The sequence below is a fragment of the Schistocerca serialis genome, chromosome 4 (genome assembly GCF_023864345.2).
Source record: "Schistocerca serialis cubense isolate TAMUIC-IGC-003099 chromosome 4, iqSchSeri2.2, whole genome shotgun sequence".
In the NCBI taxonomy this organism is placed as follows: Eukaryota; Metazoa; Arthropoda; class Insecta; order Orthoptera; family Acrididae; genus Schistocerca; species Schistocerca serialis.
The window spans coordinates 896,593,037-896,618,458 of NC_064641.1; the positions used below are offsets into that span (position 1 = coordinate 896,593,037).

At 41.8% G+C, this 25,422-nt stretch overlaps 1 protein-coding gene across 1 annotated transcript in view; it reads left to right on the plus strand.

The window, feature by feature from the left end:
- LOC126473567 (coiled-coil and C2 domain-containing protein 2A) overlaps positions 1-25,422 on the plus strand; it is a 574,642-nt gene that overhangs the window by 525,325 nt on the left and 23,895 nt on the right. Inside the window, exon 23 of the mRNA XM_050100701.1 lies at positions 3,403-3,654. Coding sequence (XP_049956658.1) covers positions 3,403-3,654 — 252 coding nt within the window. The remainder of the gene's footprint in view (positions 1-3,402; positions 3,655-25,422) is intronic.

A 25,422-nucleotide genomic window follows, 5' to 3' on the forward strand; every position in this document is an offset into this window, starting at 1 on the left:
CCTGATATTCCATATCCATCCTGCTTGTTGCTTCATGTTCCAAAGTTTGTTTATAATTTTTCTTGATAGTCTGGTTTCTGGTTTCCTTGTAATGTGACCAAAAAAAGAGATGCTTTTTTCTGTATAGTACCTGCAGTGGGCTCCAGTCTGCTGTACACCACTTCATGTGGCACAATCTGCCATTTTTCGTTATTTTGATCGTTCTTATTTATGTGTATTCTAGATATTCTTCTCTCTACTTTTAGGATTTTGTCAAATATGTTTCTCTGGGTGACTGAAAAGAGTTTCACTTCCATATGTCACTTCTTGTTGAACCAGCATATTGTAATGTTTTAATTTAATTTTGATTGAGAGACATATTTTATTGTATGCAACCATGTTAATTTTTGAGCTTTTATCATTTTGTTAGCTGTTACATGCATGTTTCTTGCTTCCCTGTTATTTACTGCGATGTGGTTGATTAATAGTGGATCTGCTACCATTTTCTCAGTCTTTTTGAATGATATCTGGAGTCCTGTTCATTGTGCTATATTTTGTAGGGTTGTTAGTTGATTTCTGGCTTCTTGAATGTATTAGCTAGTAACGCTAAGTCATCTAAGAATCCCAAGCAGTTTAAGTTTATTTTATCTTTCTTGGTTCCATTTCTTATGTTTTTAGGATTTTCCTTGTACCATTCTCTCATCATGCACTCAGTCACACAGTTGAAAAGTAACAGAGATAAATCATCTTCCTGTCTTAACCCTGTTTTAGTCATAAATGGCTCAGATATTTCTCCTCTGAACTTTACAGTAGATTTGGTGTTCATTAAAGCTAAATTTTTATTTGGGGTGGAGACTGAAATTTCTTAGTATCTTCATCACTGAAGATCTGTAGAAACAATGATAAGCATTCTTGAAGTCTGTAGTCAGTATTCTCATAGTTCTTCCTTGTTCCAGATTTTCACTGTGCATTGGTGTAATGATATCTTCACTGGTTCTGCTGCGTATTTCCAAAGTTCCACAAATTTTTGATCTTTTAGTTTTTGAGCTCTTTAAAAGCTTTGTAGACTTCATGGATTGCATGTGGGTTTACACTTTCTGCTGGAGTTTTAATAGGGGCATCTGTGTTTATTTATAGTAGTTTTGGAACATTGTGATTTAAATTCTATTACAGATTCAATTATTTTGAGAGTGACCCCATATCATGTTCCTAACTGTGGACATTGTTTCAATACACTTTTTCTTGGTATTTCCCTATAAATTATATATCTGTGTGATTCTGTTGGTTCCTGATCAGTGTTTCTCATTTCCTGAAATCCTCCTTTGCAATCCATTTTGTCTGCTACAATTTTGAGTTTCCTTGGGTGTATGATGGAATTTATGTTGTGTGTTGCTATGTAGTTTATCTGTCCTGTGTTGAATCTAAATTTTGATCTTCTGTCAGTCTTGGCTATTTTCAGATGCTCCAACTCATCTAAGTCATCTGTCAAGTGAGTGCCCACCATATCCTTGTGCAGTCTTCCTTGAAAAATCACCAAACAGTGGACTTTTCCTTAAAAGATTTCCTTTCATCTTCAACTTTCAAAGGTAGTCACTATTGTATGGAGCAAGCCCCAAGTTACAACTAGCATCATTAACTGCAGAGGCTGGTTTGTGTTTGGTCCACAAGAGCTATTGTATTTTGCTGTAGGTTCGTAAACTCAGCTTGCATGAGGCTTCCAACCAGTTGTTTCCTTTCAACTGTTCTTTCCTTATTTGAATGATGGTCAGAATTTTTGTACAGATTCTTATTTGTGTGAGTAACTTTCCATAGATTTCAGTACATAAAGTTCTGCCATTCTCTTTTAAGTACCTACCCATCCAAAAATAAAACCGACTCTGATGTTTGAATTGATACTACAGACATACAAGAAATTTTAAAAATCTGAGTGATGCTTCTTTCCATGACCCAATCTACTGAAAGTGTCATTAAGCCTTACTTGTCGGTTTTCTTGTGGCAGTGTGCAGGGTTTTTCATGTCTCACGGAAAGTAAGTTGTTGTGAGATAGGGTCAAAGTAGAACTGATAAGCAATTTGTAAAGATATATTATTCTAGTGACATCATTTCATGTCTATGAAACATACTGAATAATAAAATGGTATCAAAATTGTCTGTAGTCTCTCCAGGAATAGGACTGGGCATCATGTTACTAAAATGTACAGTAAGGCTAGCAAAACCTGACAACACAACAATAAATTTCACATAAAAGAAGAAAAACTTAGATTAGATGAAATTTTGTCACCAGTATTGAATACAATAAATAATATCAAATCAATCAATATAGGTGACAGTTGAAAGTCGATGCCACCTTGGGGCATAAACTTGGATTTCCTGCTCATTGTGAGAAGCTGTCATTACTATTAGGCTATCTGTGCCACTCACACCTCCAGTCATTTCATTTTAGTGCATTTACTTAATTTCAGAACATCATTCCATTCGTCTGCCAGGCTCTGGAACTCACATTGGCCCATAAATAGTCAGTTGTATGCCTTAGACTTTAGCCTCGCACATAACGACCACCAACAGTGAGTGGAAGCTCAACAATGTTTCAGCTTCTGGTGGTAAATACCACAGATTTTCTCACAAGATATTTGAAAGTGAACCACCATAAATTTTTGATACCTGTACATTTCTCCTATTATTTCATCATTATACTCGAGTAATGTGTTTACACCAAGTTATAATTTTTTTTAAAATCATGGTTCTTCCAATGATATATATGACATATTTTAATTGTAATTTAATTTTCTTTCTTATTGTCTGATACATGCATCTTTATATTAAATAATAGGAGGAAAATCATACAAACTTTTCTGTGTATTAAACTGACTATACTATTGGTTCACCCAAATTAGGTAATTTTTCATATCGCAAATACTTGTATTAACAATTTTATCCAATGAGAGTCCTTTTGAATCTATAGTTCTCTCTTTTAGTTTAATAAATATATTATCTGTCTCTGAAATCAATGCACCATTACACTGATCTCTGTTGTATGTTGTCTATTGAATACATATTGATTTGTTATGTATATTATCTGAATTGTCTTTTGAGCTTTTCTGATTCATTTTGATTTTTTAGAATCAGTTGTTCAAGCAGTTCTTTTGATTTTTGTTACCTCACAGAGTCCATAGCATTAATATTGCAGTGGATATTGCCCTAATGTTATAAATCTCAATCTAATCCATGTGTATTACGAAGTTCCGTATTTTGTAATATTGTAACTTTTTATGAATTAGTCCTATTCTGCAAATATTTCAGACAAAAAAGTGAGCCACATATCTGTACCATGATAATGATATAAACAGTATAACATAAGGTTAACAAACATATCTGGGAAATTTTATTTTGTGTTACATCAGTATATTTTGGTATATTTTTCAGCAAGTTGTGAGGTTGCTGTCTGGCGACTGTGAGGACCATGCTGTGCTGCTGTGTTGCTACCTCCTGCATCTGGGAATGCAAGCCTGGCTGCTCCTCGGAGTTGGTGTGCCCCATGGACCAGCTGCCTATGTTTTAACTCGAGATGCCCCAGGAACTTTCCGCATTTGGGATCCTGTGTCTGGTCAAGCATGTAGCATCACAGACACATTCTGTCCTCTCCAAAAAACATATTGCCTCATTAATGAAGACAATGTGAGTACTGGTACTGATTATTAAGTTACACTGAATACAGTAAGACTTTCTCCATTTAATGCAATAAATAATGGAGGTAGTTAAGCAAGCAAGCACATAGAAATAACAATACAACTGGGAATTTTATCTTTGACACATAAGGGAACAAAGCAAAAATACTTATGGTTCATGCAAAAAAGGGTTAAGAGGCCATCAGTTGATGTCCATTCTAAACATTACTAATAATAATAATTTCATGTGGCTCAGTGAAATCCACTGGACACCACTTCAGCAGCTTAAGTGTCCTGTAACCTGCTCTAGTTATTGAACTGGGGAAAGAGGACATACAGTTTAACATGAAATCTGAACCACATGGTGTTTCTGACGACTCCTCACAGAACAGAGAGATGAAGACTGGATTAAAACAAAGACTGAAGAATCTGTGGCCCGGCCAAGATTCGACCCTCTCAGTTTCCAGGCATGCATTTCACTGCTAAATCAACAGAATCAACATGTATATAGATAGAATCAAACAATGTGAAATCCAGTTTGGAATATGAACAATATTATGAAAAGGATAGGTTGCTACTCACCATAAATATGACACAGTGAGTTGCAGACAGGCATCATTGTGCTTTCAGTCATAGCCTTCTTCAGATCTCTGTCCACTCCAGCCAGAATGCAATGGTGTTGTGCTGAATAGAAGTAGCAAGTCAGAGTGGGGGGATAGCAGGGTACATGTAGGGAGAAAGGAGTGAGTGCTGCCTGGCCGTGTGTGCAGGGACTAGTGCAGATAGCACATTGTAAGGATAACTCCCTTCTGTGCAATTCAGAAAAGCTGGTGGTGGAGGAGTGAATACAGATGGCCCACATTGTGAAGCGGACATTGAAATAAATCTAAAAACAAAGATGTAGTGACTTACCAAATGAAAGTGCTGGCAGGTCGACAGGCACACAAACAACACAAACAAACACAAACATACACACATATACAGACACAAGCAGACATATTTAAATATGTCTGCTTGTGTCTGTATATGTGTGGATGGATATGTGTGTGTTTGTGCGAGTGTATACCCGTCCTTTTTCCCCCTAAGGTAAGTCTTTCCGCTCCCGGGATTGGAATGACTCCTTACCCTCTCCCTTAAAACCCACATCCTTTCGTCTTTCCCTCTCCTTCCCTCTTTCCTGATGAGGCAACAGTTTGTTGCGAAAGCTTGAATTTTGTGTGTATGTTTGTGTTTGTTTGTGTGCCTGTCAACCTGCCAGCACTTTCATTTAGTAAGTCACTACATCTTTGTTTTTAGATATATTTTTCCTACGTGGAATGTTTCCCTCTATTATAACCAGGACATTGAAATAAGTTTGTTATGTTCAGCTGCATGTTGTGCCACAGTTTGGTGGTGGCCATTAATCCTGGTGGACAGCTGCTTCGTAGTCATACCAATATTAAAAGCTGTTAATTGATTGCAGCAGAGCTGTTATATGACATGGCTAATTTCACAGTTGGACCAGTCTCTGATGGGATAAGGTAAGCAAGCATGTGATAGGACTGGAATATGGCGTGCTGGGTGGATGGATTGGGACAGATCTTGCACCTGGGTCTTCTGCATGAAAATGATCCCTTTGGCAAGGGGATGGGATTGGGAGTGGCATAGTTATGGGCTAGGTTGTGGGGGTCAAGTGGTTGATGGAATGTCACTTTATGGGGGAGGGGTGGGGGGCAGAATAATCTTGGGATGACTGCCCCTCATTTCAATGGCAAGGTGATAGATAATCAAAGTCCTGACAAAGGATGTGGTTCAGCTGTTTCACTCTGGTATACAATTGGGTGACAAAGGGAGCAGTTCTTTGTAGCTGGTTCTTATGGGTAGAGGGAGGATTGATTGTGTGTGGGGATATAGCACAGGACATCAGTTAATGGACTAGGTATGGGAGTAGTGCCTGTCTGTAAGACCTTCAGGGATTTCTTGCCACTGCAAATATGTCGTCCTCAGCTGGCCAGGCTGTACGGGGGGAATTTTTTGGTGCGGAAGGGATGGCAGCTGTTCAAATGCTGGTACTGCTGGTGGTTCGTGGGTTTAATGTGGACAGATCTGTGAATGTAACCATCGAAGAGGAGGAGGTCAATGTCCAGGAATGTGGGACTCTGGGTTGAGGAGAACCAGGTGAGGTGGATGGGAAGAAAGTGTTGAGGTCATGAAGGAATAGGACTGAATGTCTGGCTCCTGACTCCAGATCTTGAAGATATAATCAGTGAACCTTAACCAAGCCAGAGGTCAGGGTTTCAGGAGGCTAGGAAGGTTTCCTCTTGATGGCTCATAAGCAAGTTGGTATAGGTAGGTGCCATGCTGGTGCCCATGGGTCTGTTGCAGATTTGTTTGTATACCTTTCCTTCAAAGGAGAACTATTTGCACATTAGGTAAAGTTAGTAAGGTTTGTGAGAATGGAGATAATGGTAATGGTAGAAATGTTGATAGGTTTGGAGAAAGGCAACAAATATGTAATATGGAGTTTGCTAAAGAGGAAGGCTATATAGGTGTCTCTTTCAATAAAAGCAGGTGCAAACGGCAGAAGCATAGATTTGTGAGAGATTTAAATAAAAGTAATGGGAATAAATTTGTGGGGAATGATGTAAGTTATGAATGTGTAATGAATGAGTGTGTGAATGGTGATGAATGGAAAGATTCAGGGGCTTAAAAAGGAGTTAAAGAGGAGATGAATTTTGTGAAAGCAAATTGGATGGAGAGTTCTGAAGAGGTATTAGCAAATAGTAGCAATTGCAGTAAGGAAGGTGATGTAGTAACAAGTATTTGTGAGTCTACAAAAACATCGATGTTAGTGAAGGTGGTGTAGCTTTGGTCTCGCCAGCTGCAAGTGAGAGTGATTGTGTTTCAGCGGAAAGCATCAAAGTTACTAAGGGAGGCTTAGCATTGGTCTCACCAGCAGTTGAAGTTAAAAATGTATCTGCAGAGGTAGATGATTTCTGTTTAAAGGAACAGAGTAATGGTAATTTATGTAATGATGTAAAGCTACTGGTATTGATACTTCGGAGGAAGGAATTTATGCGTTTCTAATCACGAATGAAGGCGAAACGAAACTTATTGATGAATGTGTGAATCTAAAACGTATGTCAGAGTGTGAAAGTGAGAATGTATGTAAAATAGGATCGGGGGCTAATCTGGATGAAAAGTGTGTAGAAATGACAGTATGTGCTGATTTTTGTCCAATCACAGCAGAATGTAGCAAGTCTGGAAGTCCCAAAATTGTACAACAAGGTAGCAGCAATTTGTGTAACGTACCGGCGGAGGATAAAGTGGTGTATCATTCATGTAAAGTTAATTTGTCGAAGGAGGAAAGAAAGGTTTCTGAGGTGAATTTATGTAGTGATTTAAATAGTGTGTCAGCATATAAGGTTGCTGAGATGAATATTTATGGTAATGATGGCTTAGGCATCAATGTATTCTTTCAGAAAGATAAAGTGTTTAATAGTGAATTGATGTGTAATTTTGTTGAAGCTGCAAGTGTTGATATTTTTGAGGGGAAGAAACAGTAAAGTTGTGCATGCTGTGGGTAATGAATCAGTGAAATGTATGGAAGAACTAAGAAAATTTAGAGAGGGCTGAAGTAAATAGTGTGGATGGGGATAGCTTGTGTAATGAAGTTCGTACAAATTGGTATATGAAGGAGGAGCGTGATTCTAATAAGACTGATTGGCATTGGTATGCTAGAATGTTACGGTCGTTGCTGCCACATATGTGGAAACAAGAGAAATTTGAAATAGCTAAGGGCATATAGAGAAAGGGGAGAAATGAAAAGCTGTTCTAATTTGTAATTAGTGGTAGTAATTTTGGAGAGATAATTTATATGTTTTACTTGGGGGTTCATTAGTAATTTGTTAGTTTATTGTGGCACTGTACATGTGCAAGAGGGGGAAGTTTAGGCACTGAGGGTGCGTGGAGGTCAGTGACTTCATGAATTTAAGTAAAATATGTATCCATTTATGCTTTGTATAAGAGTGTGGCAAAGAATTTAGTGGTCAATTTGAAGGACATTAAAAGTGTAATTGTATGTGCAAACAATTTTTGGTGTGTGGAGGTGGGAAGAATTGATCAAAGCCAAATAAATAGAACTTATGGAAATTTGAGCTTACTGTGATTCAGTCGTTTGCCTTGTGACTTTGTTCCTAAAGTATCATTTTCCACTGGAGGGAATCTTTAATGAGGATCCTGGTTGGTTTTGGGAAATGGTTTGTTGAGGGGTTTGTACTTTTGGTTTTCATTGTAGACAAATTTGTCACGATAAATGGTGGAACTTGGAATTCAGAGGCAGACACAATTTCTGTGAGGCACTTGGTCAAAAGACTGATGTGAGTTGATCAATACTTCATGCTAAAATCCGTGTGACCATGTGTAGTGCGACGGAAAAATTAGTGCAAGAAGGCGCCTTAGCGCTGAGTGAGTGGCACAAGAAGTGCTTACAAAATTACACATAAATGAAAGTGTATTTAAAAAACTTCATTTCTTGTCAAAAAAAAAGTTGTGTATGCATAACTGAAATGTTGGCATTTATTTAATATGCCATTTCGTTCATAATTTGTGTTATTTTATTTCAAAATTCATGCTGCTCTCACACCACTACAAAAATTTTGTGAACCCTATTGGCCTGGCATTTTAATCAGTTAATTCTGTTCTTTGTAATTTGTTTATGTGTACTAGTATGAACTGAAGGTTGCTACTTCTGAACATTCTGGCAAGCCAGAATGTTAATAAGTGGAGGTGTGCGAAGTAACAGGCAAATTGTGGTGCCCTGAAAATATTCTAAGTTCGGAGTTGGCGTGGCCGCTTGGCGGGTGTGGGTCGCTCGGCAAGCCGACCACGTGGTGCCGGATGTTCGCCGAAGCAAGAGGGGTCCAGCCCGATTGCGTGGCTGGGAATTCCATGTTGACACTGTGACAAGGACGGTGCTTTGTGTTGATGAAGGAGACATCTATGCCGGGAGTGCCAAATATGGTGGACTTTGTGAAACCATGATAGCAGACATTTCACAGTTCATATGGAAATTTATAGTAGCCAGATGAATCGTGATACCTCAAAAAGAAACATGTGCATTACTATTATTTGCACGACGATTCTGATGGTGTAATCAGATTTTCAATACCTTTATTAATTTAAAGTTTAATATCTGACCATAAATTATACAAGCAATACCCAGCAACGAATTTCCAAAATCTAAACGTTTTATCTGATTTTGTTGATCAACGTGTCTTTAGGAAGCTTTTAGTGTAAAGCTAAATTAGTGTAAATTACAGGCATGTGACTTGAATAGTACATGAGTTATTGGAGGTCAAAGTGGCCGATTACTATCGATCGCGTCAGGCCATAAGTACTCCACAGTTACACGAAAAAAACAGTAGCAGCATGCTTATAAATATATTTACTATTCTATGCCTTTGTTTATATCCAATAAATGCTCTTCATGAAGAAATTGGTCAATTATTTACTGTGTTTTAGAAAGCACAGAGACGTTAGGCTAGTGGCCTACTTTTGCTTGCTGTACCTTTGATATATGTCTATTTTTTGTTTATGTGTTTAATAATGTGTATTAGTGTGTGTTTATGGTCCAGCTGTAGGAATATTTATTTAATTTCAAGTTATTTTTTGTATCTCCAGTATTTTGTATGTGTTTAAATACGTTTGTGAGTGTACATTGGCTTGGAGACATGAAGGGAGTGCTATAGCCAATCACAGCGCTCGTTAATGGTGAGACTGTATGGAAGTGGGGGAGAAGGATCGTTTCGAGAGAGGACACGGGGATTCTGGAGAGCAGAACAGTGCGGCATGAGGGGCAGTCGCACAGGACGGGAAGTGCTGCACGTGATGGCACGACGGATGCACAGTTGGCGGAAAGACTTGAACAGTGGAGCAGTTTGCACATGGTTGTGGAGGATAGAAATATTTCGGAGTGCTGATGTGTGCTCTTGTGTGATTTCTGTGGCTTCTGCAGTGAAGTTGTAGTATGCGTTCAGAAGTGAATATCTTGTAAGCTATGTTGGCACCTGCTCGTGCCTTTCCAACCAAACTCATGCTGTCCACAGCTGTTGTTGTTGTTGTTGTTGTTGTTGTGGTCTTCAGTCCTGAGACTGGTTTGATGCAGCTCTCCATGCTACCCTATTCTGTGCAAGCTTCTTCATCTCCCCATACTTACTGCAACCCACATCCTTCTGAATCTGCTTAGTGTATTCATCTCTTGGTCTCCCTCTACGATTTTTACCCTCCATGCTGCCCTCCAATGCTAAATTGGTGATCCCTTCATGCCTCAGAACATGTCCTACTAACCGGTCCCTTCTTCTAGGCAAGTTGTGCCACATACTCCTCTTCTCCCCAATTCTAGTCAATACTTCATCATTAGTTATTTGATCTACCCATCTAATCTTCAGCATTGTTCTGTAGCACCACATTTCGAAAGCTTCTATTCTCTTCTTGTCCAAACTATTTATCGTCCATGTTTCACTTCCATACATGGCTACACTCCATACATATATTTTCAGAAACGACTTCCTGACACTTAAATCTATACTCGATGTTAACAAATTTCTCTTCTTCAGAAACCCTTTCCTTGCCATTGCCAGTCTACATTTTATATCTTCTCTACTTCGACCATGATGACTGTGCACTGATGATGGTCGAAGACACCATCCATTCCATTCAACTGCTCTTCCAAGTCCTTTGCTGTCTCTGATAGAATTACAATGTCATCGGCGAACCTCAAAGTTTGTATTTCTTCTCCATGGATTTTAATACCTACTCTGAATTTTTCTTTTGTTTCTTTCACTGCTTGCTCAATATACACATTGAATAACATCGGGGAGAGGCTGCAACCCTGTCTCACTCCCTTCCCAACCACTGCTTCCCTTTCATGTACCTCGACCCTTACAACTGCCATCTGGTTTCTGTAAAAATTGTAAATAGCCTTTCACTCCCTGTATTTTACCCCTGCCACCTTTATAATTTGAAAGAGGGTATTCTAGTCAACATTGTCAAAAGCTTTCTCTAAGTCTACAAATGCTAGAAATGTAGGTTTGCCTTCCCTTAATCTTTCTTCTAAGATAAGTCGTAAGGTCCGTCTTGCCTCACGTGTTCCAATATTTCTATGGAATCCAAACTGATCTTCCCTGAGGTCGACTTCTTCCTGCCAGGAACATTTTCAAAACCTCAGCGCCTTATTTCACGCTCTGCAATCTGCAGGTTTACACTGTTGACTGGACAAGTGATGTTTTTTTCAACCAGAGTTGGAATATTTAGGCCACTGGCTTAGAAAAGATTGCATTTGCCCTTTGGGTCATAATGTCGCAACCATTGAGGTCCTTCCTCGTCCCAAGGACTTACCTTAACTCCAGGTGTTTTTGGGCAAGGTTGCTTTTTACTTAAAGTTCTTACCCCAGGCTGCCTCCATTGCTCAAACTGTCAATCACGTGCATCACAAATGGGTACCTTTTGATTGAACTCCTGCTGGTGACCAGGCTTTTCTCCATTTAATGGCTATGCTGAAGTCCGCCTCTTGCCTTATTCCGTTCTCTCTGGACCGCCCCTTGGTTGTGATGCATCAGCATATGGCACTGGGGCCGTCCTCGCACATTGGAATGCCAGTGGCTCATATCAGCCCATCGCTTATGCATCTAAGACTTTGACCCCAGCACAACTGAACTACTCCCAAATTGAAAAGGAGGCTGTGGTGATAGTGTTTGCCATCCAGAAATTTCACATCTATCTCTTTGGGGCTAAGTACACCCTCCTGATGGACCATAAACCCTTAGTTATGCTTTTCGGACCACACACTCACCTTCCAGAGGGGACGGCTCAACATCTCCAGCACTGGGCATTATTTTTACGGAATTATGCTTACACCATTCGGTATAAACCTACCACCAATCATGCTAACGCGAATGCTTTGTCACGTCTCCCAGCAGGCCCTGATCCTGCATTTGACCAATAGGAAGTCCTCTGCTTTCACATTGACTCCACCCACCAGGATTCGCTGGACGGTCTGCCTCTTATGGCTGCTCACATTGCCATGGCTACACGCCAAAACCCTATCTTGCAGCAGGTTTTCTGCTACGTGGTCCATGGGTGGCCCTCTTATATTACTTGTCAGATGTGGACCGAAGTCAGCCCCTGGTGTCATCTGTCCCACAGGCTCTCCGTGGTTGATGATGTCCTTCTGTTGGCCATGGAGTCGGATGCCCATCGCGTGTTCATCCCTCTAGAATTGTGGCATCAAGTACTCAGTTTGTTACACCGCGGGCATTGTGGTATGTCACGCATTGAAAGTTTCGGCTCGCTGGCACGTGTATTGGCCTGGCAATAATGGCGATATTGACTACCTGGTCTGTGGGTGCACTGTGTGTGTGCATCACCAGGCAAGCCCCCCTCAGTCATTTGCACCCTGGCCTGTGCCTTGCTGGCCCTGGGATCACATCCATCTCGATTTTGCAGGCCCATTTTTGGGGTCCATGTGGTTACTTATCATTGATGCCTACTCCAAATACCCATATGTCGTCTGCATGCCATCAACCACCATGGATGCCACACACACGGCCCTGGCCCAGGTTCTCGCCATTGAGGGCCTACCTCACACATTAGTTCCGATAATGGCCCCCAATTCGTGGCATCCTCCTTCCATGACTTCTGTCAGACCAACGGTATCAAACATATCCGTAGCCCGCCCTTCCACCCTTCTTCCAATGGCACGGCGGAGAGGCTTATCTCCAACCACATCGGCCCTCACCCTGTTCTTGAGCACCTATCGCACCGCGCCAATTGACAGACGTAGTTCGGCGGAGCTCCTCCATGGGCAGCCGTGGTCCATTTGCTGATGCTGCCCCCTCCTGCCGCCAGTCCTGGTCCTCTCAGCATTACACCACCGGCACGGCCGTGGGGGGCCACGTGTATGGGAGCAAGGTGGGTTGGATGCCCGCCACAGTCATCGCAGCCCATGGGCGGTGTGTTACGTCAGTGCAGACGTTGAATGGGTTGGAGCGCCGCCATTATAACCAGCTCCGCCCATGTACCCCCGTGGGACTCCCGCAGCCATCTCCTCCTCTGCTATCTCCTTCAGGCACAGACGTGGTCCTCGAGTCGCTGCCACTGCCCCTGGTTCATCCTCCCCGCGAGCCTGCCACCGGCCCTCCCCATCCCCAGGTGGATCGGTGGCTCCCTCTGCCACCTTGGCCTCTGGGCCGGCCATCATGGACACCTCGGACGTCCCTTCCTCCCCGCCTACGGCGGTTGACGAGCCCAGGTCTTCTCCCATCTGCCAACCGCTGCGGCACCATCTGGGGTATTTCCACCCCATTGTGCAAGTTTCAGGGGGGAGGGATCTGGTACCAAGTGCCGCAGGTTTCAAATCTGTGCCAGACGGCATGGACCTCGATTACCACTAGAGGTCTCTCGTAACCGTCATGCCATAAGCTGTGGCTGCACACCCTCCTGGCCTACATATAATGTGAGGGCACCACTGTGGAGCCCATGGTCCCAGCGGCCATTGGCGACATAGCCTGTCATGTATTTAAGCGCTTGCCTCTCACTCAGCGAGGCAGTCTGATATTCGCGTAAGTCTCTCGATATCTCGCTTACATTCATCGTGTTTACTTTGCTTATTTCCATGTACTAATGCACGTTGTCAATTTTGTGAGAAATTCACTTGTGACCTGCCACGCTTTCATTCACGGTCACCCCACGACTGTTCCGGTCACGGTTACAACACTGTGTATGGTTGTTCTTTCTTCTGCTGAAAGCTTGGTGTTCTTAGGAAGGGACCTGGGGAAGGATGGTTACCAGCGGATGGTTAGGTGGGTGGTTGAGGGGGGGAGGGGGGGGGGGAGGGAGGATGATCAAGGATGGATGGTGGTGTGAACTGGGAGAGGTAGGATACAATGTTGGGATTTGTAGCAAATAAGTGTTTCAGTTACAGGGATCAGGAGAAAGGGAGGAGGTCTTTGGCAAGTCCAACATGGTTAATTTTGGGTGTAGGGCAAACAGTGAGGCTTTTGGATAGTGTTGAAGTTTCTGTGGTGCTAAGAATTTTTGTGGAAGGGGTAACAATAGTGATCTGGGGTTGTTCTGATAGGGATATTTGAGGGATGTGGCAAGTTGAAAAGGTCAGCTAGGGAGAATCTAGGTGCTATTGAGGATTGACAAGGAGGAACACTGTGAATGGATAGAGGTTGGATGATGGTGTCCCAAGGCAGCAGTAGGATGTCACCAGGTTGGATAACTTATATAGGTGATGTCAGAGACACACTTCCAGGTGCAGGTGAGCAAGGGAAACAATTTCAAAGATATGATATATGTAGAAGGAATCACACAGTAGCAGTATCTCATCAAGGGAATGGATGTGGTTGTGGGATGCCTGTGCCATTGAGATGTGTTTTTGCATTATTGTGTTTATGAGGGATAGGGACAGGCAGCTTCTGGAAAGGTTAAGGTCTTTGTAAAATGATGGGTGGGATTGAGAGAAATTAATTTTTGTGGTTAGGCTGTTGAGGAGATTGCATGGTATAAGCAGCATTTAAGGAACAGGTTGTGGAACTGGGTTTTAGACAGAACTTTCCTGAAATCGTGCAGAAAGACAGAGCAGGAGTCCATTGTGGCAGGGACAATTGGGAGGAAATGGGAAACGATGTAGCAAAATGGGCAAATGAAGGCATTAGTTGGTTGTGAGGGAAGGGAGATAACAGAAAAAGATGCATAAAAACATGTACAAACACATAGAAACATGCACAAATGTATAAAAATACGCACAAAATATACAGGTATGTAAAAATTTGCTGAAATACATAAAATATTCACAAATACATAAAACATGTACAAAAATGAGTGAAAAAGATAAAATGGATAAGGTACAGGAGTATGGCGTATGGCATGTGTTGGTGTAAGGTTTGGGGGGGAGAGGGGGGGGGGAGATTAGAGATTAGTCAGAGGTACACAAGTTTATGTGGCATTAGTAGATTGTGGAAAATAACACACAAAAATATGTGAAGATGAGGGAGGAAATGTAATCAGCAGGAATTAGTATAATTATAGGTGGGAAGAATCTGGGGCATGAGATACTGTACCAACAATCTGCATGGTCACATAACTGTGTGTTTTGTGCAAACTATACCGTTGATACAGTGTAGCTCGGATATCAGAGCATGTGTGCAATTTGGAGGATGATGAAAAATATACAGGAAAAAAGAGAAACAGTGGACAATGAGCAGAGTAATGCTGTAGAGAATAGTAACAAAGGGAAACATAACTGGGTTGAGGGATGGAAGAAAAGCTGTTAGGATAAAAACAAACAATGCAAAGTCCAGATTGGAATATCAGTAATGTTATGAAAAGGATAGATTTCTACTCACTGTAAAGATGACATGTTGAGTTGCAGTTCCTTCACCATCCTCATCGCTTTACCTTCTGGATACCTACACGTCACTCTTCATGCCATTTCCCTATATACAAACGTCACTCATGCTCATGGCCTCAGTGCTATTGAACTGTAACTCTCCCATTGTCCTTCAGAGTTGAAACCCAGTACCTCATTCCCCATACACCTTACTAATTTTATCCTAACACGCAAGTAGTTCTCTTTCGAAGCAAAGGTATACAAACAAATCCTTGCCTCAGCCATTGGCACCCACGTGGCACCCCCTTATGTCACCTTGTTTATGGGCCATCTAGAGTAAACCTTCCTAGCCTCCCAAAACCCCAAACTCCTGGCCTGTTTCAGGTTCATTGATGTACCTTCATGACCTGGACTCAGGGCCAAGACACTCCATCCTCATTCCTTAACAATCTCAATATCTTCTCTCCCATCTGCTTCACCTGGTCCTCTTCAACACAGCGTGCCACCTTCCTGGATGTTGATGTCCTCCTTTCTGATGGCCTCTTCCACACTGTAAAGATGACATATTAAACCCACCATCCACATCTGAATTTCGACTGCTGCGATCCCTTCCACATCAAAAAATTGCTCCCATACAGTCTAGACAGCCAGGGGTAGTGTATTTCTAGTTTCAAGAACTCCCTTGCCCAATAAGCTGAAGGTTTTACAAACAGTCACTATCCCACAGACCTAGTCTGCAAACAGACTCCCCATGCAATATCTCCCTTACAACCCTAATCCTCCCACCTCCCACAAGAACCAGCTACAGAGGAGTACCCCTTTCATCACCCAGTACCTTCCAGGACTTGGGCAACTAAACTGCATCCTTTGCAGGGCTCTGATTATCTATCATCTTGCCCTCAAATGAGCGACATCCTTCCCGAGATCATTCCCACCCCTCCTAAAGTTGTTTTCAATCACCCACCCAACCTCCACAACATCTTAGTCTATCCTCATGTCACTTTCAATCCCAATCCCTTGTCAAAGGGTCATTTCCCTGTGAAAAACCCAGGCACAAGGCCTGCCCACCCAGCAATTCCTATTCCAAACCTGTCACAGGCCTATCATATGCCATCAGAGGCCGAGCCACATGTGAGAGCAGCCATGTCATACACCAGCATTACTGCAGTCATTGCACAGCTTTTCATATTGGTATGACTACAAACCAGCTGTCCATCAGGATGAATGGACACAGCCAAATTGTGGCCAATAGAAAAGTGGACTACCCTGTGGCACGACATCCAGCTGAACATAAAATGCTTGTTTCAATGGCTGCCTCACAACCTGGGCCATTGACTAAACTAACTTAGAAGCTTCAATTTTCTGCTCTGTCAAGGTACTTTAGACCTTAATGTGTGACATAAATTTCAGTTTGATACTTCTACCTTTTCGTGAGAAAGAGTGTCTTAATAGTGAGATTGACAGACGGACAGACAACAAAGCAGTCCCATAAGAGTTCTGTTTTTACTGTTTGAGTTACAGAACCCTAAAAATGGCATAATTGGAAATTTTGTACTGTTATTGTAATATGGTCTTGCTTCAATGGTACCACCAGCTTATGGCAGGTTACTGAATTTAATCAGTGCCGGGCTTTGGTAGCACTTGAATGGGTGACTGTCCGGTCCTGCCAAGTGCTGCTCGCAAGTGGAGTGCACTCAGCCCTTGTGAAGCTAACTGAGGAGCTACTCGATCTAGAAGTAGTGGCCTGGTCACAAAAGCTGAAAATGGCCAGGAGTGGTATGCTGACCACATGCCTCTCCATATCCGCATCCAGTGACACCTATCAGTTTTAGGATGACATGGTGGTCAGTCGGTACTGTTGAGCATTCTGAGGCTTATTTGGCTGTAGTTCATTTCAGCTTTTTATTGTAATAAAGTGTAAATTTGAGTGCAGGCACTTATTGTCTTCTCCTTCCGCATGACCTTTTTAATACTACTTGCTCCAAGACATTTTCTGCTTATGATGTGTACACTGTTAGGAGATGGTGTGTTTCCCACAATGTGGAGGAGGCATAGTGGTAAGACACTGGACTCATATTTGGATGGATAGTGGTTCAGATCCGTATTGGGCATCCAGGTATAGGTTTCCCGTAAATAGCTTAAGATAAATGCTGTGATGATTTCTTTGATTGGGCATGTCTGGCATTCTTCCTTAACCTTCCTCAGTCTGAGTGTGTGCTCAGTTTCTAATGACCTCAGCACCAATAAAGCATGAAATTTTAGTCTTTTTTCATTCTTGTGTGGTTCCAGATCCACTATTGTTGCACAATATACAGTTATCCGTTCAGACCATTTTCAGCATTCTATAGTAACTCAGACTTAACTTCAGTAGTTTTCTAAGTCGCTTGGTCCTACAATTATATCTTAGCTTGTATCCATATAGCTGAAGAGGACTGAATGAGTTGTAAATGCAGCAGTGGGTCATCAAATGTGATATCAACTCAGAATTACAGGCACCTCATCCATTTGACAGTCAGAGAATTTAAAATGCCATCTCAACTGTTGGCATATTCTGGAATAACTTCTCAGGAGTGTCTTTATCTGTCCATATAGTTATTATGTGTCTGCCATGCCACAAAGTTTATATGCTTATTCCCCTGCATATAATTGTCCTCACACTAACTAAAGGTGCTTCCTGTTATAGTGCCTTCTCAGTGCTGAGTGTCTTATGTTAGCTAGCAGCATATCATCATTTCCAAAGAGTCTCTCCTCAGTTTCGGCTGTCGTCAAGCATGAGAGAGATGCCGCAGATGCAAACACCATCTCATTCAATATATGTTAAGCAAAACACCACATTGTGCCTGACTGCATTGCCTATGGATTCATTGGGTGTCATGGAGAAATCGAGCTGCTCCAGATTGAGATTATATGCATTGGTGTCACTCTGCTGTGGAAGCCATAGAACATGAAGTGCTACTTTCCCTTCAACTAAGATATAGCAGTTCCCAAGCAAAGTCCTTACTCCCTCCATATATGGGACTTCATTCCTATGGTCTGCATGAAGTATTACCATTCCATAATCATCAAAGACCATCATGTTTATAGTGAACAATAATTCACAAACACTGAAGATATGAGCAAAATTGTCCATTAATGTCTAAGGATGAAAATAGACATGTCATAAATTCTGATGGCAACACCATTATTGTGTGAAAAAAGGCAAACATTGCTGTAAAGTACCAACAGCAGCTGGGAGGCTCTATGTTGTTCTGTACATGAATCATATCATGTAATTCATTCACTCATCATGTTCTGAAGATACCACAATGCAGTAGAATCTATAGGTATGTGGAACAAGTAAAATCATACTTTCAAAAGTGAAGCAGTTTTTAGAAACTGCATTAGTAACTATCTATTGTGAAACTGCTTTGAACTGTTCATACCAAAAGGAGACAGAATGGCTATCCTGTAGTGTTGTGTTTCAGCATTTCTCAAACAGCTCAAGTAGTTTACATGACAACTCTGGAAATATCAGGTTCGGCTTCATCTTTCAATCATCCCATGATCTAGTGTCATGTGTTGGAAAGAACTCAATGATGGTTCTCACAGTTGAAATTGATTCTCGCAATTGTACTTGTAATACAGTTTCATCCCCAGTATTTTATTTCATTTATTATATTTCTAACTTCTAATTCTCTAATTTATAACTTCTAATTCTTCTCCCCTGACCTGGGATTCTGGGTGAAATTTCTGAACTGTGCCCCTTTTGCTAAACCTCTCCAGTCCTTTTCCTTCACCCCTCATCCTTCCATGTCAACTCTTCTGCCAGAATAAGGAGCCACTGGCTCCAAAAGCTTGTAAACGTTAAATCCTTTTGTGTGTGTGTGTGTTCCCCTGCAGCTGCTTGGTGAGTAGATTTTTTATACATCCATTTACATTATATTATCAATAACTGATTGGTTTTGCTGTTCTAATTAATTAATTTGTTTGTTATACAGTTCAGTTGTTCAAACTGGTTCAATGCTGATAACTTCTATAAATGTTATCTGTTATATGAGCAGGGATCAAAATTTTTATTTTCAACTTATCTAGTAAATCATTATAGACTCTAACAATTAAATCAAATGAAACATTATTTCTCCTTGAGCTGGCATTAGAGTCATGTGACAATTTATGAAGAGCAACTTTTGACTGTTAGTTGTACTTAAAGCTCACCATAAATCTTTATATGTGCATGCATATTATATGAGAACTCTTATTGCAAATCTGTTCAAATACTACATGAGTCTGTATGGTGGTAGTGTGGTGTCACTGGCAGACACCACACTTGCTAGGTGGTAGCTTAAATCGGCCGCGGTCCATTTAGTACATGTCGGACCCGCGTGTCGCCACTGGGTGATCGCAGACCGAGCGCCACCACAAGGCAAGTCTCGAGATACGATATAGCACTCGCCCCAGTTGTACGACGACTTTGCCAGCGACTACACTGACGAAGCCTTTCTCTCATTTGCCGAGAGACAGTTAGAATAGCCTTCAGCTAAGTCCATGGCTACGACCTAGCAAGGCGCCATTAGCCTTACATAGTTTGATAGTTATCGTATGAAATGTCTCAACAAGAAGAACAATGTATACAACAAGGATAAATTAAAGTTAAGTATTCGAGGAGCTGCATACTTTTCTTATTAGCTTTCACTACTTATCCTGTTCCAGAATTCACGCCCATCTGCGTTAGATTTCGGCCTCCTCTATCTACAAGGTGTTGGCACATTTACCAACACATCAGGTAGCATGTAATGCTGTTTCCCCCTGTGTTTCACAAAATTGTTAAATCTTAAGTGGAATGAAAGCTTGTTGTTGGGGCTAGTTCATTGTTTCTCACATACTGCTTGAACTCGCACTACATGAGTTAAATGTAACAGCCAGAACATTATGACCACCAACCTACTATCAACATAAACCCATCCAGATGTTAGCAACCTCACATGGTGAGGAATGACTGCTAGTCAGACATGAATGCTGCATGTAATATCAGTGAGTGTGCTGTTCGTATGTAGAATGAGGGAGGTGCACAATCTATCTGAGTTTGACCAAGGGCAGATGGTGATGGCCCAGAGGCTCAGCACAAACATTTCAGAAACTGCACAACTTGTCAGGTGTTCAGGAGTGCTTTTGTGAGTGTCTTCAACACAAGGTGAAACCACGTCTAGATGTTGTGAGGTTGAGCAGTCACTCCTCGTTACAGATGTCGGACATTGTAGGCTGTGCAGACTGGTAAAACAGGACAGGTGCAAGAAAGTGGTGGAACTAACATCAGACTTTAATGCTGGCAGAGTACAAGTGTATGTGAACACACAGTGCACCAAACACTCCTAACAATGGGCCTCTGCAGCCAATGATACATGCATGGCCACTGTTAATGCTATGACATCAGCAACTACAACTGAAATGGGCATGAGACTATCAGCACTGGGCATTGGCACAGTAGCAGAGCATTGCATAGTGTAGTGAGTTCTGATACCTTCTTCATCATGCTGATGAGAGAGCACGAATTTGTCGACTTCCAGCGGAATAGCTCCTTGACACCTGAGACAAGCTGGTGGTGGCTCCATTATGCTCTGGGGGGAGGGGGGGGGGACATTCACTTGGGCATCCATAAGTCTGGTGGAGCTCATGTGGGGGACATTCACTTGGGAGTCAATGAGGCCAGGTGAGCTCGTGCAAGGCACGCTGAAAGCCAAGGGGTATCGTACATTGGTTGCAGACAACATACATCCCTTCATGATGATCGTGTTTCCCAATGACAGTAGCATTTTTCAACAAGATAATGCACCATGTCACAAAGCCGTGTTCCAGTTGATGTGCTGCCCCCCCCCCTCCCCCCCCCCCCCCCCCCCCAATTTGCCAGATCTGAACCCAATCAGACACATCTGGGAAGTGACTGAATGTGGCATCAGAGCTCCTCGTCTCTGTACATGGAATTTTCGGGAATTAGGTGATGTGTGTGCAGATGTGGTGCCAGCCCCCTTCAGCAACCTACCAAGGCCTCATTGCTTTCATACCATGATGCATTGTGCAATGGAAGACTCTGCAAGAGAGGCACTCAGTAACTCGGTACGAGCTTTTGTTGAAGTTTTGAGAACATACTTTCACTGAGGAGGCAAGCAGTATATTGCTCCCTCCTACAAATCAGAGAGATTAGAGCACACACAGAGGGAGCAATACGAGACTGGAATAGAAGGGAGAACTGATAGAGGTACTCGAGGTAACCTCTGCCACACACCGTCAGGTGGCTTGCGGAGTATGGATGTAGATGTAGATGTAGATGCATCGCTGATGTTATCTGTGCCAAATGTGGACATGCCGGCTATTAGATAGGTGGCTGATCAGTAGTGTTTGATACCTTATCAATTTCTGTGCTGTATTGGGAACTCTTGAGCCTGTTTGACCATGAGTATTGTCAGTACAAGCCAGGTAGGCTAATGTTCAACAGTTTAATCCTTGTATCTCAATATGATGAAACTGGGCTACACGAAAAACTCCCTTTTGCAACCAGTGACAAACTTCATTGAATGCAGTCACAGGAGAAATGGTGACAAAATATAATAGCTTCTGAGAACACAAGCTCACAACTCAACATTAATCCACAGATAGCAGAACATACAAGTTATCCAGTAACTATGCAGTAAACAAGGCACAGAAGAAACAAAAATGTAAAAAGCATACATCAAAGAATAAACAAAATCAAACGGCATATATAAAACACAGTTCCTCTAGTGACTGGCCTGAAATGTTTGACAGTGCAGTGCTTGTAAACACATGCAAACAACATGTGTGACATGACATTTTATTTATTTATTTACATGTCAAGTTTTGCAGGACCAAATTGAGGAGCAAATCTCCAAGGCCATGGAATGTGTCAGTTCATGAAATTACAACATAAAAGTAATAACAGATAAAAATATCAAGCCATAAATTTAAGTAAACACAATCAACAATATAACATAAGAATCAGCTTAATTTTTCAAGGAACTCCTCAACAGGATAGAAAGAGTGACCCTTGAGGAAACTCTTCAGTTTCGATTTGAAAGTGTGTGAATTATTCCTACGATTTTTGAATTCTTGTGATAGGTTATTGAAAATGGATGCAGCAGTATACTACACACCTTTCTGCACAAGAGTTAAGGAAGTCCAATCCAAATGCAGGTTGGATTTCTGCCAAGTGTTAACTGAGTGAAAGCTGCTTATTCTTGGGAATAAGCTGATATTGTTAACAAGAAACAACAGTAAAGAATATATATATTGAGAGGCCAGTGTCAGAATACCCAGACTAGTGAACAGGGATCGACAAGAGGTTCATGAACTCATGCCACTTATTGCCCAAACTGCCCGTTTCTGAGCCAAAATATCCTTTTAGAATGGGAAGAGTTACCCCAAATATAATACCGTATGACATAAGCGAATGAAAATAAGCAAAGTAGACTAATTTTTGTGTCGAAAAATCATTTACTTCAAATACTGTTCGAATAGTAAAAATGGCAGCATTAAGCCTTTGAACAAGATCCTGAACTTGGGCTTTCCATGACAGCTTACTATCTATCTGAACACCTAGGAATTTGAACTGTTCAGTTTCACTAATCATATGCTCGTTCTGTGAAATTAAAACGTTTGGCTTCTGTTCAATTGTGTGTTAGAAACTGTAAAAACTGAGTGAGTCTTACTGTGATCTAGCGTTTGTTTATTTTGTACAAGCCATGAACTTATGTCATGAACTGCACTATTTGAAACCGAGCCAATGTTGCACACAACATCCTTTACTACCAAGCTAGTGTCATCAGCAAACAAAAATATTTTAGTGTTACCCGTAATACTAGAGGGCATATCATTTACATAAATAAGGAACTGGAGTGGCCCCAACACTGATCCGTGGGACATCCCCCATTTGACCGTATCCCACTCAGACCCCACATCACAGACATCCTCGACACTGTGAATAATGACCTTTTGCTGTGTATTGAAGTAAAAGGTGTACCAGTTGTGAGCTACTCCCTGTATCTACATCTACATCTACATCCATACTCCGCAAACCACCTGACGGTGTGTCGCGGAGGGTACCTTGAGTACCTCTATCGGTTCTCCCTTCTATTCCAGTCTCGTATTGTTCATGGAAAGAAGGATTGTCGGTATGCCTCTGTGTGGGCTCTAATCTCTCTGATTTTATCCTCATGCTCTCTTCACAAGATATACGTAGGAGGGAGCAATATACTGCTTGACTCTTCGGTGAAGGTATGTTCTCGAAACTTTGACAAAAGCCCGTACCGAGCTACTGAGCGTCTCTCCTGCAGAGTCTTCCACTGGAGTTTATCTATCATCTCCGTAACGCTTTCGCGATTACTAAACGATCCTGTAACGAAGCGCGCTGCTCTCAGTTGGATCTTCTCTATATCTTGTATCAACCCTATCTGGTACGGATCCCACACTGCTGAGCAGTATTCAAGCAGTGGGTGAACAAGCGTACTGTAACCTACTTCCTTTGTTTTCGGATTGCATTTCCTTAGGATTCTTCCAATGAATCTCAGTCTGGCATCTGCTTTACCAACGATCAACATTATATGATCATTCCATTTTAAATCACTCCCAATGCGTACTCCCAGATAATTTACGGTATTAACTGCTTCCAGTTCCTGACCTGCTATTTTGTAGCTAAATGATAAAGGATCTATCTTTCTGTGTATTCGCAGCACATTACACTTGTCTACATTGAGATTCAATTGCCATTCCCTGCACCATGCATCAATTCGCTGCAGATCCTCCTGCATTTCAGTACAATTTTCCATTGTTACAACCTCTCGATACACCACAGCATCATCTGCAAAAAGCCTCAGTGAACTTCCGATGTCATCCACCAGGTCATTTATGTATATTGTGAATAGCAACGGTCCTATGACACTCCCCTGTGGCACACCTGAAATCACTCTTACTTCGGAAGACTTCCCTCCATTGAGAATGACATGCTGCGTCCTGTTATCTAGGAACTCCTCAATCCAATCACACAATTGGTCTGATAGTCCATATGCTCTTACTTTGTTCATTAAACGACTGTGGGGAACTGTATCGATCGCCTTACGGAAGTCAAGAAACACGGCATCTACCTGTGAACACGTGTCTATGGCCCTCTGAGTCTCGTGGACGAATAGCGCGAGCTGGGTTTCACATGACCGTCTTTTTCAAAACCCATGCTGATTCCTACAGAGTAGATTTCTAGTCTCCAGAAAAGTCATTATACTCGAACATAATACGTGTTCCAAAATTCTACAACTGATCGACGTTAGAGATATAGGTCTATAGTTCTGCACATCTGTTCATCGTCCCTTCTTGAAAACGGGGATGACCTGTGCCCTTTTCCAATCCTTTGGAACGCTACGCTCTTCTAGAGACCCACGGTACACCGCTGCAAGAAGGGGGGCAAGTTCCTTCGCGTACTCTGTGTAAAATTGAACTGGTATCCCATCAGGTCCAGAGGCCTTTCCTCTTTTGAGCAATTTTAATTGTTTCTCTATCCCTCTGTCGTCTATTTCGATATCTACCATTTTGTCATCTGTGCGACAATCTAGAGAAGGAACTACAGTGCAGTCTTCCTCTGTGAAACAACTTTGGAAAAATACATTTAGTATTTCGGCCTTTAGTCTGTCATCCTCTGTTTCAGTACCATTTTGGTCACAGAGTGTCTGGACATTTTGTTTTGATCCACCTACCGCTTTGACATAAGACCAAAATTTCTTAGGATTTTCTGCCAAGTCAGTACATAGAACTTTACTTTCGAATTCATTGAACGCCTCTCGCATAGCCCTCCTCACACTACATTTCGCTTCGCGTAATTTTTGTTTGTCTGCAAGGCTTTGGCTATGTTTATGTTTGCTGTGAAGTTCATTTTGCTTCCGCAGCAGTTTTCTAACTCGGTTGTTGTACCACGGTGGCTCTTTTCCATCTCTTATGATCTTGCTTGGCACATACTCATCTAACGCATTATGTACGACGGTTTTGAACTTTGTCCACTGATCCTCAACACTATCTGTACTTGAGACAAAACTTTTGTGTTGAGCCAACAGGTACTCTGAAATCTGCTTTTTGTCACTTTTTCTAAACAGAAAAATCTTCCTACCCTTTTTAATATTCCTATTTACGGCTGAAATCATCGATGCCGTAACCGCTTTATGATCGCTGATTCCCTGTTCTGCGTTAACTTTTTCAAATAGTTTGGGTCTGCTTGTCACCAGAAGGTCTAATATGTTATCGCCACGAGTCGGTTCTCTGTTTAACTGCTCAAGGTAGTTTTCAGATAAAGCACTTAAAAATATTTCACTGGATTCTTTGTCCCTGCCACCCGTTATGAACGTTTGAGTCTCCCAGTCCATATCCGGCAAATTA